At 34.2% G+C, this 16,098-nt stretch overlaps 1 protein-coding gene across 6 annotated transcripts in view; it reads left to right on the plus strand.

Annotated features, from left to right (window-relative positions):
• NBEA (neurobeachin) overlaps positions 1-16,098 on the plus strand; it is a 458,833-nt gene that overhangs the window by 265,925 nt on the left and 176,810 nt on the right. For all 6 annotated transcript variants that reach the window (XM_066176003.1, XM_066175999.1, XM_066176000.1 and 3 more), the window contains one exon: positions 10,093-10,217. In XM_066176003.1, the coding sequence (XP_066032100.1) occupies positions 10,093-10,217 (125 nt within the window). The remainder of the gene's footprint in view (positions 1-10,092; positions 10,218-16,098) is intronic.

Below are 16,098 nucleotides of genomic sequence, written 5' to 3' on the forward strand. Positions count from 1 at the left end.
TGCCTAATTAGCAAGGTTGAGGATTATAATTCCTCATGGTGATTCTACATAGAAAAATGGCAGTGTTGTATAAATTTATTAAACTACTGCTGCTGATTTTTCTTTAACTGTGATGTTAATTTGAGAACATAACCCAAATACAGCCAAACATACGTTCTGTAATATATTTGTAAAGAATATCCCTATGGGGAGTAATACTTACTATGTGACAGCAACTGAACTGTAAATGTGCATGAAAAATGCAAATGATACACATGGTCACATCACAGATTTGTGCTACAGACAAGGGAAAAAGCATCCATATCTCATGATTGTCACACAGAATCATGTAACAGATTAAGTAGGTAAAAGGAAGGAAAACATTAAAAAGTTAATCCAGAGTAATAGAATGCCAAATACTTCGTATGCAAAAATTCTTTAGAGTATATCCTACTTGTTTTTCAGAACCCTCAAAAGCAGCATTTCAAGACTGAAAACAAAGAAGTCATAATTTGGTGTCATCTTTTTTCTTTTTCTTTTTCTTTTCCAAAGTCACGTCTGCATCTCCTCGTATATTTTCAGAGCCCAAAATAAATCATTAGGTCATGCTGATGTATTTTGGGATGTTTTATAGAAGACTGTTTCTATACTTCTGAAGAACCTCTTGACTGTCAAAAATAAAGTATAAATAGAAAAGTTTTGATTTACTTGCCAAGCTAGCTTTTTAGGTCTCACAAAAATTCCCAGGAACAAGAAGATCAAAGTTAAGATTACTTCAGTATTTATTTGATAGCATTATAAACATGGTCTCTATTAAAAATTCTATAGGATTCATAGCCATGCCCCTTGGCAAATGTTCATTTCATCAATACAAGCTGTATTTGGAGATAGGAATAATTGTTTATACACCAGACAAAGCATATCCACTGATTGGGCTGTCGTGCCTTTGTTTCAGTTCTTAAAAACAGCATTAAGTTACATCGAGATAAGTACTTTTTCTTAACTTATGCTCTACTTCTGGATGATAGAGGAAAAATAAACCTGTACCAAAAAACTTGCAGGAGATGTAAAACTTCAGGCTTCTATAAATTTTGAATTTCAGTACTTCCATTTACCAAGCTTGAATTGGCATTTTGCAAAAAAACATATTCTTTTAAAATAGTGTATTACTAGACTTGCATTTTAATAAAGAGCTCTGCATTATGGAAATTGAAACAATTACCTAGGTAAAACTTTATTATTTATTTATTATATTTTGATTACTGTTGCTGTTTGCTGTTAGGCCTCAAGGAAGCTAATTTTTTCATCTTAATGCCAGGTTAATAAGTTAGCTGTCTTTTAGTTGTAGCTTGAATAATTCATAAAAATCTGAAACAGTAATTCATTATGGGTTTTTAAGAAATAGTATATATATATTTTAAAAAGAAAGCTGTGTCTCTTAGTTTTAGAATAATGTTTTTAAAATATTTGGATGAAACATTTTCTCTTTTTTTTTCTGATTAAAGACTTTGAGAGACTAAATTTCTATTCCTGGATTCCATAACCTTCATGCCATGATTTACAAACAGCTGTAACTAATGAGAGAACAAGTCCTAGCTGTCTATCTCAACCATGCGGTTTCTGTTAAAAGTGCAGCTCTAGATTTTTTGACAAGTCATTGCTGGTTTGTCTTGAAACTGGGTTGTAATTTGTATGCTCAGTAGGTTTTTCAGTAGTTCCTTCACAAGAGATTCAGACACCTTAATCTGTGCATCTGGAATGGAGCAGACAGCTGGGACAGCATCCTCATCAGCAGTCACATATGTTATCCCTGCTTACAAGTCTGAGCCTTTAGTGTTTGACCTTTAAATAAGCCAATGAGGCACCAAAGTTTTCCAGAGCTTCAGCAAGCTCTTTTACTTTCAACATCCACTTGGAAATCTGGGGACTGTTTTTTGTTTGTCCAAACACGCTAATCCTAACTGTACAAAATTTTAGCTATTTAACTCTTCTAGAATTGCAGACATGTCATAAAGGCTCAGAATTTTTTTGATGAGCTAGGACCCTGCTGTCCCTAGATATGTGTTTAAAATGGTACATGAATTCTTGAAATACAGAGTAATTAGTTTTTCTTTTTAAAAGTCACTGCTTCATTAGAATATTTGCAAAATCTCAGGACTTCTGCATTGTGCTGATATAGCTGTTTTGGGGGTGACATTAAGAATAACCTCCAGATCTGTTTACTGGAGTTTCTTAGTGCAGTGATATTATTGTCATTCAGATTTCAATGGGAAAAGAGATCATTGTGGTTTAGGGTTTTTTCTCAATTTGTCTCCAGAAAAGGTACCAAAACCAACCAAACGAATCTAGCTGTTTTCATTACACTCAGGACAAAATATGCTATCATCTACATAAGTAACATAGTTAGTGGTCATGCAAAAGGCAAAGCAGGAGGGTGTCTCTGTGAGATTTGAATAAATTCTCTCAGTCTTTGATTTTCAGTGCTACAGCTGAACTAGGCAAATAATACTAAAAGATCCCAGATGGGGAATGGTTGTTTTGGGGGGGAGTTGAGATTTGGGGTTTTTTAAAATTTGTTTTTGTGAAAAAAAAGGAGTCAGACAATAAGAGGCAAAACATAACTACAAGAAAAAATTCTCTTACTTTCCAGTGGTCATAACACCAGTTTATCTGGTTTCTGTGCAACCATTGTCCACCTTCCCTAGGCAGAATTGAGTCACTATGCTTCCTCCTCAAATGTATTTTGATGTTCTTGACTGAAAAGCTGAACAGAAGTAGGTATCTGTATTATCAGGTGAATCCATTCTACAAAATTTTTACTGGAAGAATATTTGATATTTTAAGCTCAGAGAATAAACTATAATTGAAAAAAAAGTCCCAAACTTAATTCTGTAAATATCTTAGATAACATGAGAAATAAGAAATATCTTAAATATCGTAAGAACTGTATCTATTAAAGTTAAAATTGTTTGAAAAACAGCATCATTAAAGTTTTTGGACACCTATTAATTTGCTATTTCTTTTGATTTAATTCATTAAATCAGCATTTTACTTTGTTAAATTAAGAAAAAGATGCTATTTCCTGAGACGTTTATCTGATTTCTTGTGGATTACAGCTGTAAAATCACACAATACTTTCCCCCCCAAAATACAACTTTTTGGACAAAAAGTTGTATTATTTCATGAGGTCTCCTGTTCTTGTAGTCTCCTGTTTTTGTAGTCACTTTTATTTTTCTTTTAGTTTGACAGATGATGAGCTTAACAAGCAAAATAATTTTGCTAACAGTAGGTAATTTTCTTGTAAAAACTATAGAATAATTAAATGGAAATTTCATTTTTAAACCCATTTGAATTAGAAAACATTATTTTGATCAAATATTCTGGAAAAAAGTTATGATGGCATAATTTCCTATGAAAATACACGGGTTTTTTTCATTTTTCTAAATTAATAGAAGTCTTCAAATGTTTTTATTTTCATATTGTATTTCCTAAAAGCAGGAGTGTATGTTAATGTCATGATGCCTGTTTCAGACGTGATGTTATAACAAACATTCTAGTCAAAACTTAAAACAATTTTTTGCATGAAATTCAATGATCATTTCCTAGATCAAGTTTTGTGTCAAATAAATGTTGAGATATTTCTACATTTTGAATAAAAAATTGTCATGCACACTTATCGTGGAACACATTTTACTTAATCTTAGTCACCTGTAGTTATGCTCCTAGTCTAAGCCACTCTGTCTATCTCTTTTTGCAGTCAGTTAAGAATGACAGAGATGACCCCCAATTCATTCATCTTGGAGTTTTTAATACGGTGGCATTGTGGCAGTATTTGTAAAATCTTACTAAGTACCCATTGTACTGAGATAGCATGAAATAACAAAATATGCATTAATATTAAAAATTCCTCTAAATTCTTTCAAGGTATTTTCCAAAATTAAAATTTACCCACATTTTTCTTTATCTAAAACTATAAAATGGCTTTTTTTGATTTTAGGTGGTTTGTTTTCTTTTTGTTTGGAGTGGCAGCAAACCACATTCTGAAACAGAATTAAGGATCCAAACCAGAAATCTGGGTTAAACCAGAGTGTTGTTCCAAGCACTTGCTTTTCTTTTCTTTTTTTTTTTTTTTTTCAAATATAATCTTTGAAGTCTTAATTCTAACCCTAAATTTATTTCATTTTAGTGTTTCTAAGTTCACAATTTATTATCTCTAGAATCTGGTGCAATTGCATTCAGTTGTTACTCAAATTTTGTTAATAAAACGCCCTTTGTATTTCTGGTGAGTCAAACACTGACAATTAATGTACCTGCTTCCTAAGTTGCTTCTGTTCTTCATTCAATGCCATTGGATTCACTAAAAGGAGCCAAGTATATAATCTTGGAAATTGTATTGTTTCATTTAGCTATAGTACGTGTAATGTCCTACTATTACCCATTAGTACTTAGATAGATTTGCCAAACTTTTCTCTCATTATTTTAAACTTATATTTTATGGTAAATCAAGTCAATAATTTAAGAAATTCTACTTATCCTTAGTTTTACTTTGTAGACATTTGAGTTATTGCCACTTCATTGCTATTTTTAAGAGGTATGTGTCTTTTTTCTCTCTATTTTTCCCTATTTATAGCTTTATGCATGGTTAATCTTATTTCCCTACAACTGCTGCTTCTTGGTAGAAGTTTGCTACTATTTAATAATATAGCAGCCTTTCCAGAGTGAACAACTCATTCTGAAGAACTAAGCTTTAAAAAAAATTCTAGGCAATCAATAAACTGTTAGTCCTTGTTTGTTTTTGTATTCATTATGAGTTCTTTCCTTCAGACTCTATGCAATTCTGTTTTCAGCTTTTGATGTGTCCTCAGTTTTTCCGCTGAAACTAAGACACAGAAGTTTCAGGGGCTGGAAGCCTTCATTAAGGATGTGTATAAAATACTCCTATTTTCAGGGCCTTAAGAAGAAAATAAAAGCCACATAAATCACTCCCTCCTTCCTGAAAAGGGTGTTAGACTTTAAAACAGTTCTTAGAAAGTTCTCCATAAATTTGGTGGATCTTTAATCATTAGTCATCTTCTGGTAGTTTTTTCTCTCTTTCATTTGTAGCAAATTCTCTGTTGTCTTAGCTTTGTCCTTCATTATTAATGCAAGACCCTTAGTAACATGATCATAGGAGAGAAACTGTTGGCAGTTCTCTTTCTGCTTTTCAAAGGTCACTCCTCTGCTCCTATTCTGATGATCAGTGGTAGTGTGTGCTGTTAGTTTGAGTTGCTCTGTGCTCTATTTCATCCTTAGTTTAAAGTCCAAATGGAAACCCTTTCCTTTTTGTATCGTCTCTTCTAATTTTCATGACATTAGGTGTTTTTCAGATTCATTACATCTTTATTCCCTGTGTTAATTTTTCCAGGTTATAATATTATTTACAATTACTTTATCTATTGCAACGCCATGTCTGAACCTTTTTGCTCCTTTTTTGTTACAGAAGACTTCTGCTACTTGGATCTTCTGGCAAATACGTTTGTGTTTTGGCTTTAACCATTACAAATATTGCATAAGTATTTTTGTATCTTTTGTATTTCAAGTTTTCTTTTACTTTTTTTTTTAAAGTCATTCATTTTCTGTTCTCTATATTACATTGGGGGAATACTTTATGCTTTCCAAATATACTTATTTTTTTCCCTCATTTCTCAAACACAGTCATAATTCCACACCGTGAAAAGAATAATATTTCTTTTTCAAAATATGTCACATAAAAGCAACCAGGACTAAGTCTTGAAGTTATAGATTATCAATTCCTTGCCTTTTCTAGTATTTTCCCAGTGTTACAAAGACTATGGATTCTCTGAGATTCTTCCAATTCTGTGACCCACCTCTTTTTCGAAACAACTTTTCCCCTTCCCCCATGTCTGCAAGCTTGTTCCTCTTCATTAATATATTCAAACTTAATCTCTTCCATCTGGCAGCCCATCATCTGGGCTGTACCCTGAGAATGGGTACAGCCCTTTTATGGACATGTGTACCGCTACCCTCCATTGTTCATTTTTGCCACTAGTTGCTGTAGCTGTAGGTGACATGTAGCAAACTGCACGTTGTTCACAAACAAGGACTGGGTTTCACAGCCATGCAGCTGTGGTCACAGATGCTAAATGCGCACAGGATGGACAAAGACTTACAGTTTAGAACAGCTAGTATTCATAAGTCCAAGAAAAAACCCTTTCCATGCTCTTCGTTGCAGTTATGGCCATAGGACTTAATAGAAGATCTTTTCAAAAGTTGTCATTTAAATGTTCAAGCTGTGGAGATGTGAAAAGATAGAGAAGACTTTGCTGTGCAGGTTGACTTGACATTCCTCTTAATTGTTTTGCTGGCAGAGCACTCCACAGTTTCTCCTCTGAGAGGTTAATTGAACTGCCTGAAACACTTTAGTCTGTCTCAATAATCTTTGTCCCTGTGTACATGGAAGGTGTGGCAGCAAAGAATATTATGCAGAATTCTGGGCAGATCTGAGTTTTAGAGCAACCTGCATTTGAGAGACTTCAAAGCTGTTTGCTCCAACTTACCAAAGTCCACCTTTGCTACCCAGGGCAGCATAACACCAGTTTGCCTTTCCATCCCGTGCTGGCCAAGAAAAATGTATTTGAAGTAGGAGAACATACATGTCAAGCTGTCAGGTGGCTACCAATGATGACAGTGGCAGTGAAACAAATTTTTTAATCCTGCAATGTGTAGTACAGTAGGGCTTGTTCCATTAAAACATGTATTTTCTTTGTATTAACCGTATGAAATACTGCACATCTGAAATCTGGGATTAAGTTACAACACCATACCTTTCCAAATAAATTTTTTCATTGTTAGTAGTCTTGTAGTATTACTGGTTTCATGCCAGTTCTCATTATGATGAGAAAGGTTTATATTGGATTATACTGTAGTTTGTAAGGAAATTATCTCTGGCAGTTACACTCATCATGCAGAGTTCTTTGGGTCACATTTTTTAGGGTACATTTTAAGTAGCTGTTCAGTTGATGGGGTATAGATATATTTCTCTTTTCTTAAAAGTCTTTAGAAGTAGCTCATAAATGATGCTATAAACTTTTAGTTCTTAAAAAAGAAATCATTACATTGTGCTTAACATGCACTTCTTCATTCAAACAAACCTGATTCAAAATGTCACTTCACTGGTATAAGATATGGAGGAATGAGAAATTACATGTAATCTAGTTGGCTGTGGAAATAACGATTATTAATAATACACATTATAAGGAAAAGTAAAGCTTATTGTACTTGTCACAGGCATAAATTACTAAAATTACTTGATTTAGTCAAATCACTTCTGGGAAAAATGCATTTTAGAAGAGAGAGTTATGGGTGATTTGCAGACCTGCCTTCTTCTAGAACTGCCTTGTGCCTAGTACAGCATGAGAAAATACAGCTCTGCTTAATTTACAGCCATTATTTAGGACTACCTAACAGCTACCTAAATGCCTCAAAAATCTTAAAGCCTGAGTAATATCCACAGGATGAGAATATAAGTATTTTTAAAGTACAGTAATCTATGAGCTAGACAATTTAACATAGACACAGATTCAGGTTAAAGCAGGCTAAATTCTTAATTTTTAGACTGGAACTGGTGCCACAGTCTTCTACTTAACTAGTATTTTTAATCTAACCTAGAGATTTAAAATACAACATTTAAAGAAAATTACACAGGTTTTTTTTCTGTCTGTGATGAAATGCAATCATACAAAACTTTCTGTAAGTATAGATCCATCATCTTTTGAAGCATCTGCTTTCTTTCTAACAGCAGGGTAGGAAAAGTATCTCGTATTTTTGTTAATGATGTTGCTCAAAAAGTCAAAAATAAGTCTTTGACCAGCTACTTAAGATTCAGCAACCTTTTCTTTAGGGTTGAGATACCAACTTCCAGTACCTGGAAGTGTGTAGTAACATTATAGGCTAGACTTGTGTAGAAAACTGTAAGAAGAAACTTCAGTTCGGTTTTAAAAGTCATATAATTTATGATTAGAAATTATGTTTCTGTTCTTTTCTGCAAATATTTTAATTTTGCACCATTATTGCATATTTCAAGCTTCAATCCCTGGTGAATGTGTAATGTTTTTTTGGATCTGAAAAACAGACTTAATCCTCTGACAATTTCATCGCTTTCTTACTTAACACTTCATTAAAGTAGTGGCTTTAAAATCTGGTTTACTTTAAATGAAGAATATACAGTAATCTTCAGATTAATTAATCAAAGTAATGATTTACCAGATTAAACACAGAACAAATTAAAAATGTAGTTTTTTAGTCTTTGAATACTTCTTAATTTGATAAAGTTTTTATTCTTACATAAATCATTCTTATCAACATACAAGTGGGTTTTTTATTGCTGCCAATACACATCATTTCAGAGATCTCCTTTTTTAAAAATGGTTTCATTAATATTTTTACTTCTGTCCTATCATGACTTACTCTGAAATTGAATTGAAAAGAGAAGGCTTCTTGCCTTTCAAAAAAACACTGAAGTTGCCTCCTCACTGCTTGCAAATAAGTAAAATGCCTGCTCTGCAAGACAGCAATAAAAATAGGACCTTCACAGAGACTCAAGAAGCATATAGTGGAAATGCCATTCAGAATGCAAAAAAACCACCAGCATTGACTAAAAATTATGATGTGCTGCTTCTGAAAATTTGTTAGTGGCTAGAAGGTAGGATGTTAGATCTACTCCCCACAGTGCCCTGCCCTCCTAGAACTCATGATCCAGGTCTCATGACAGCAGTTAGTAAAGTTGGACAATAACTAATGAAGGCATTAAAAAAAGTGCTTAAGTGTACTGCAAAGAATGAAAATGTCTGACCTACATTAGCCTATTTCTGCTTTTACTCTGGATATGGCTACCAGCACATAGCTTCTCAAAATGAAGGCAGATTAGAAAGCAGTGGCTGAAGTCATACCTAGAAAAATCCAGCAGAGAGATAGCCCATACTCATGAGATTTAAAGTTTTTTTTTCTTTATTTTTTTCTCTTTTTCTCCTTTGTCTTTTGATTACATATGTCCAGGGCATTAAAGATAGATTGAAAATGACTGGTTTAAAGCAGTGTTTCCCTAGTTAGGGTCTGCAAGGTCATGGCCTGCAGAATAATTTTACAGTGTGTCCAATTATGAGTTTGATGATAATGATGCATCCACAAACATGTTGCATTCTTCCTGGTAATCCACAAAGCTTTTAAAATGTTTGTTTAGAATGCAGCTTTGCCCAAACAACTTACAAAAACACGTGGGAGGTTTGTGTTGATAAGTCAAGAAGTTGTCTGAAAGTGGAGCTGGTCAGTTCTTTAGAACCAAAGCTGAATACCAGATGGTTATATGTGTGTACTTTTTGACTTTGATATAAATAAACAATGGCCTATATAATTCTACAGGAGTTTAATATTCTTTTGAATGTAAAAAGGCAACATAACACTAAGATGGCCATGGTTGTTAATGGCTTGTATTAGCTGGGAGCTAAAAATCATCCTAGTACTCTGTTAGTGCTGGAATAATAATTTACCAAGACAATTACCACATGGTGGAACTTTTTTTCTGCTCTAATTCAGTGTTATTAATAATGAATAAAATTGCAATTTTCTCAGGTTGCTAGGGGCAGTGGGGAATTATTTCAATGAATATTTCAGCACATTAGTTTAATCATAGTTCCACAAAATTCAAGTGGGCAATATTTTATACTTTTAAGTTCGGTCTGCTAAGGGACCATAGTCATTAAATTGCAAACTATTTGCACTGAGGTCCATTCTATGATTTACAAGCCTTGTTAAAAACACTGTAAAAGAAAGCAAGCTGTGCCATTAATACTTGTAATTTGATGCTGCATTTGTTAATGGGTTCAGTGTGATTAATGTTTTTAGCAGCAGGCAGAACATTTTGAGACAGGCAGTGCTGTGGTTTATAATACATAAATGCATGTAAAGAAATGCTAGAATATTGTAAGTTTTAGTAATACATGCTTTTACAAGATTGTATTCCAAAAATGGGAAAGCAGCACTGAAATTATACTACAATGTATGTAAATACAGTTCAAGCTGTGGTAGGTGCTGATGTGTGTGTTCTTTATTTTCCAGCCAACTGCATGACTTCTGGCGCTTGGATTACTGGGAAGATGATTTGCGCCGACGGAGGAGATTTGTCCGCAATGCTTTTGGGTCTACTCATGCTGATGCTCTCCTGAAAGCCGCTGTGGAATATGGTCAGTATTAACTCAGCTTAAAAATATAGCTCACGATGTTTTCTTGATGTCCATGAATGCCTGAGAATCATGTCCCTTCTTTCTCAAGGACGGTGCTGAGAATTCCTAGGACAAAATATTCTTAGAAAAGGAATTCTTTCAATTCTTACACTTTAATGAACCAGAAGACTTGAGCTTGTGAGCTGTTAAATTCCCTGATCCCCAAGGGATTCACATTATGCTTCTCTAGCATTCCCAGATGCTAGTTTTGAGGCACTGGTAAAAGCAACTGAACTTGTCTCTCTGGAGCCACTGAATGAAATAGGTCATCAAATTAATGTGTCATAATAGTTCAGTTGGAGACGTTTTGTGAATGAAGAATTTAAAAAGATCAGAAATTTTATTCTGGGATGCAAATTTCAGCCAAATGTATTTTTTTCTGCAAATCATGAAATGCATTAAAACTTGTTAACAATAATAATTTTTAAGAATAACTTGTGATTTCAATAATGAAGCAATTTCATAGAAGTTTCAGTTTTAGGAACTGAAGAATTAGATAACGTTTGATTTTCATGGAGATGTAGCTGGAGTATGAAAGAGGAATGAGGACACAATTACAAATTCCTCTATAACATGTAAAAGTTTCATGTACTTGTGACTTCTGTACACCAGACTGAACCGGAATACTCCAAAAATCTAAAGCGAATTTATTTCTCAGGTTTAAGCTGGGATAGCTCCCTAGCATATCAAAGACAGGAGTTTTCTAAAGAATATTGTGATGGTTTTCTGTTTTTTTCTTTTTTTGTTTGTTTTAGTGTTGAAAGGAAAATACTATGATTCTTTAGCATTTAGGAGTAAAAAATTGAAGTAATCATTCACAAAGCAAGTTGAACCTTTCATCTGATGTTTAGCCAAAGGCTGAAGTTGCCAAAAGTTCTGAATATGATAGATATAAAGCTAAATCTGTATGACCTACACTTTTCACCAACTTTGCAGTTGTTGAGGCAAATAGCTGGATCCAAACAAGGTTAGACATATGAAGTAATATCTGTGTGTGCAGTTATACTAGCAAGTGTAACTTAATCCTTACTTAAAGGTGAAAGCTATCATGTGCAGGACTTTAAATCATAAACTTTCCTTAATCTGAGTTAAAGAAGACATTTCGCCCTTTTGTATATGGTATTTCATGGTACATGGTATTTGACAAAGGGTTATTTTCTCTATGTTCTTCCAAAACATCAGGATAGAGATTTTATGAGAGTCGGTTACAAAATTGTGTTAATTGCTATGTTGTTTTTGAAAGGCAAATAGTCACTAAACCCATGGACTTTAAATGTATATAACACCTGTTAGTGCATTCACCATGCAGGAAAATTAAAAGTCATGTTTGTACACAGATGGTGCACATAAAACTTAGTGGTTACATAAAACTTAACAGTAGACTGAAGTTTTCAGATTTTAAAAACTAATTCTAGCTTTTCATATATGTATTAAAATTAACATGGAATTTTAAAGCAGCATGCATTAAAGTGTTCATGGATTCTATCTAGATGTATTTACTTTTCAGAGGCTTAAGCCTTTGGATTTTAATACTGAGACTTTTAGCTGACCTTTCTCTGTAAGAAAACATCCTTAACACTGATGTTATTTTTATGCCTCTTGGTGTTACTAATGAGTTGAATAATTTATGAGGTTGTCATGTGAAAAGGATTTGGTGCAGTTTGATGTACTTCTAGCCTCTGGTGTTGGAATGTGATTAATAAAGAGCTAGAGGCAGATTTTTTTTCTCCATAGGGCTTAACTTTCATTGTAGTTGGGTTTTTTATTGGCTTTGTTTTGATAGTTTTGTTTGGAACAGTTTGATAGTAAAATGCCCCTAGCTTCCAAAACTTAGCATGACATCACACTACAGAAAGAATTTAAAGCATTTAAAAAAAAACAGACTGCATAGTTCTCCAGTAACAGATTTTATTTCCTGACCTCAGATACTTCGTTTGTGAGAAATAAAGTATTCATCAAAGCAAAAATTTTTGGGCTTTTGTTTCAATTTCTCATCTTGACTGATGCCTCTAGTATAAGTGAAGCTGTTTTGAGCATCAGTAAAATAGTGGAAACATCTTACTAGTTTTTGTTATCTGCATTGACTGTCCGTTATCATTTAGGATTCTGTGCATAAATACTGCAATGGAGGAATGTTTAGTCAAAGCCTAAGTCAGCAAGCTCCTCAGTGTCTGCGATCAAAGGCATCAACTTAAATAGGTCTGATCAGGCATTGCAGAAGAGGGCAGCCAGTTTCAGCTGAGAAAAAAATCACAGAGCAAAGATGACAAAATTAATCAGTCATTTCTTCGGCAGTAAATAATAAGATATGCTGAGGATTGCAGATGAGAGAATTATCAGATTCCTTGGAGATGTGCCTGCTTAACACCTGATTTATCTGAGCTTGTGCAGCCATCAAAATTTGACCTTGATAGATAAAAAAGTGCTTTGCAGCTACTCTAGTATTAAATCATATTTGATGTTGGGTGTATGGATACTGTAATTATATTATATTTGCAGTCATTAAGGACAGAGTCTTGAAAATGAAAACTACATCTATGATCTATATGTTTGTTTAGAGAAGTAAAATAAATGTTAAATTCTACCTTGAAGGCCTTAAAAGAGAAGTGTTAATTTTAGGTGACAGTGACTTCCTCCTGTAGGAAATATTCAATGTTACACTACTGGGAAATTTTATATATATATATATATATATATATATGAATATATGTTCAAAGTACCTGACAAGTAAAAACATTGCAATGAGAAATTATAACATAACGCCTATATAAAACTGTGTGAAAAATTATAGCAGATTCCTATGGCTATATACTAAGCTGTCCCTTGAGGCTGTTTGCATTTCAGTCATAGTAGCATTACAGGGAATTTTTCTTGAGAAAATTTTCTACAGAATAGAGAAGGTTTTCTTTTGGATTAGTCTCCCCCATTTCTAAGATTTTAATATTAGACATTAGATTTGTTTGTAATCTGTTAAAATTACTTTCATACACAGATTAAAATGCAGGCATAATTAGTTCAGCATTGTATATGCTGTGCCTTTTTTTTTTTTAGTTAAATTCTTGCTTGAATCGAAGTATAGATTCATTTCTCTCTTTTGTGTAGCTGAAGGGATGTTACTTACTGCAGTATTAGCATGCAAGCTATAATGGAATTTGAATTACCTGGAACTTTTAGTAGAGTTTTAATTTTATAATGTCAATAACTGAAACAATTTTTAGTCCAAGTTTAGCTGGAATTTCAATGTAAATAAGTAAATTGTAACTGAAAAGAAAGAAAGAAAAAAGAAAGGATTGTATAAATTATTATACACCCTACTTTTTTCTCCAAATTTTGCTATGATGGATATGTGAAATATGCAGATACGACCCAATTCACAGGGATTCTGTACATGCGGTGGAAGAACTGTCCCTTCTAGTTAATCAGCTTAACAGTTTACAGTCATTGGAGATTAGCATGGAAGAGACACTACTGTACCACCCTGCCAGTGAGATAGAATACTGGTTCACATAGGTCAACCTAAGAGTAAAACAGGTTCTTTATTAAGATTTGGTCCTCCAGCCTTTAAAGATCATGGTCCATGAACAATTTGTGCATAGAGGGAGTACCAGAAAGGCTACATTTTCTATTCTATACTGAAGTAAATGAGCATGAACTCAGTGCCCACATTCTAAACTTACATGTGTAAGCTGGTCAAATATATCTAGGGTATGTGCTCAAGAATATTTAGCCTGTTAAGCTGATTAGCATGGCAGCTCCTAAATTCTTAAAATTAAAAAGACAAAGAAAAGAAAGGAAAATGCCTTCATAATGTAATGCATTCAGGTTTTGAAACAGAGTCACAGATATATGTGCAATATAGTCACATATGGCTTTTGAACTTGCATATGTGTTTGAATATCTAATTAGCAACCTTGTTTCAAGGGCAGTTCAAAGCAGACTGTGGCTCCTTCTGGGATGTGTTGTTAGTGCTCTAAGTGTCACCTAATACTCTGTTTGCTCATCACTAGAAATACATTTTTATTGCACAAACACAATTAAAAAGCATCAGGTTTGGAAATCTGGAATGTTGAAATCTGAAATCTATTTTCATGACAGAAGATGAATTTTGATGGACCTACAAAAATGGCAGGAAGGATTCCTTCAGGCTGCTGAAGGACCAGATTATTTAACAAGCAAGAGCTACCTTAGAAACAATGCTGTGTGCATTCCTGCCATGTAATTGAGGGTCTGAAGCCCATGGGAACTCAAACAAGGGACTGTCTTCAGAATGGGGCATCTGGGTGTCACAGAGACCCTGAAGGAAGATTCAATCCTTTCAGGGTCCTCAATGTTAGAGAAATACCCCTCAATGTTAGAGAAGATGAAATTTCAGAAACTCTAGCTGTAGAGCAACCTCACAGTGCTGAGAAGTCCAAAGCAGTTGGTTTCCGCAGCTCCCGAGTTTCCATCTCATGAGCTGCTGGGCTCCCAGCCTTCTGCAGCCAGGGTTAGAGCAACGTAGAGGGAGAAGTGTCCAGAGAAACTGGCAAGAAGCTATGCACCAAATGTTGTTCTAGAAAGTTAAGCCAGTGTTTTAGAAACTTACCTGACATTTTCAAATAATAAGACATATGAAGAAATCAAAATGTCCCATGGACTGGAGATGCTCAATTTCATCATCTCTGCTCAGCAGCTTTGCTGTTAAATCAAGTGCCCTATTCTAGGAAATATGAATGTACACCAAAAGCTAGTCTTCATTTCAATCCTGTGTTTCAGGTTCTACACTTTGATATACTAGACTAGATGCTAATGACATTGCTAAAAATGTAAAGGTGTCTTTTGTCGGTGAAAATACTACAATTTTTGCAACCAATTCAAGACTGTCAAAGTTACTGCATAAATCATATATATCTAAAAGAGTTAATTTATTTTTTCTGAACTTCATAAGGTTCTGAGGCTTCGTTATCCTTTACCTGATCATTTTTTTCTGTGCATATTGAAAATGCCTGGTTTATTTCCAAAACAGTTTCAACAACACTGGTTTCAGAACCAACCATAAGAAAACTTGTATTTTTTTCGGTAACTGGTTCAAAACTGAAAAAAAGTTGAAGTCAGCTGATAGTGAATCATTACTTTTTAGAGTTTTGCTAGCAGGCCAACTAGATGCATAAAACCCAGTTATTTCCCTAGGTATATCAGCAGTCAGAGTATTACTATGTACCATGTAAGAGATTAAAGATCAAATTATGCTTTCAGTTTTGTCTATGAAATATTGCTTTCTTATACTGTATCTGTATGAACAGGGTTTTTTTGCCAGGGTTGAGTTTTATACATCCTTTTGTTGGGTTTTTTCACATTTTCTTTTACTTCTAAACTGACCTAGACATCTGTTGGTTGCCAGCAACAGGATAAAAGGCAACAGGAACAAACTATTTTTATACTGGTCAAACAATAGACAGATTGTCTGGAGAAGTTGTGTGGTCTCCATCCTTGGAAATACTGAAAACCAAAAGGTATTTATACACAACTATCTAGCCCCCTTGAGTCTTCCCTCCTCAAGGGAAACAAAGGATATCTACAGAATATCTGGATCAATTTAGTAATAAAAGTAACTATAAAAGAACATGTATGTCTCCCTTGTATTGGGGTGACCAGAACTGGATGCAGAAATCCAGGTGTGACCTCACCAAGGCTAAGCAGAGGAGGATTACCTTCCCCAACCTACTGACAATATTTTCCCTATTGCAACCCAGGATAACTTTTCCCATTGCTGCAAGGGCACATTGTCCCTCAGCACCCCAGCACCATTTTTGCAAAGCTGCTTTCCAGCTGTGTGACTCCCAGCAGGTACTGGAGCCTGGGC

The sequence above is a fragment of the Chamaea fasciata genome, unplaced genomic scaffold, assembly GCF_029207755.1.
Source record: "Chamaea fasciata isolate MVZ Bird 193981 ecotype frontalis unplaced genomic scaffold, bChaFas1.0.hap1 SCAF_2, whole genome shotgun sequence".
Lineage (NCBI taxonomy): Eukaryota > Metazoa > Chordata > Aves > Passeriformes > Sylviidae > Chamaea > Chamaea fasciata.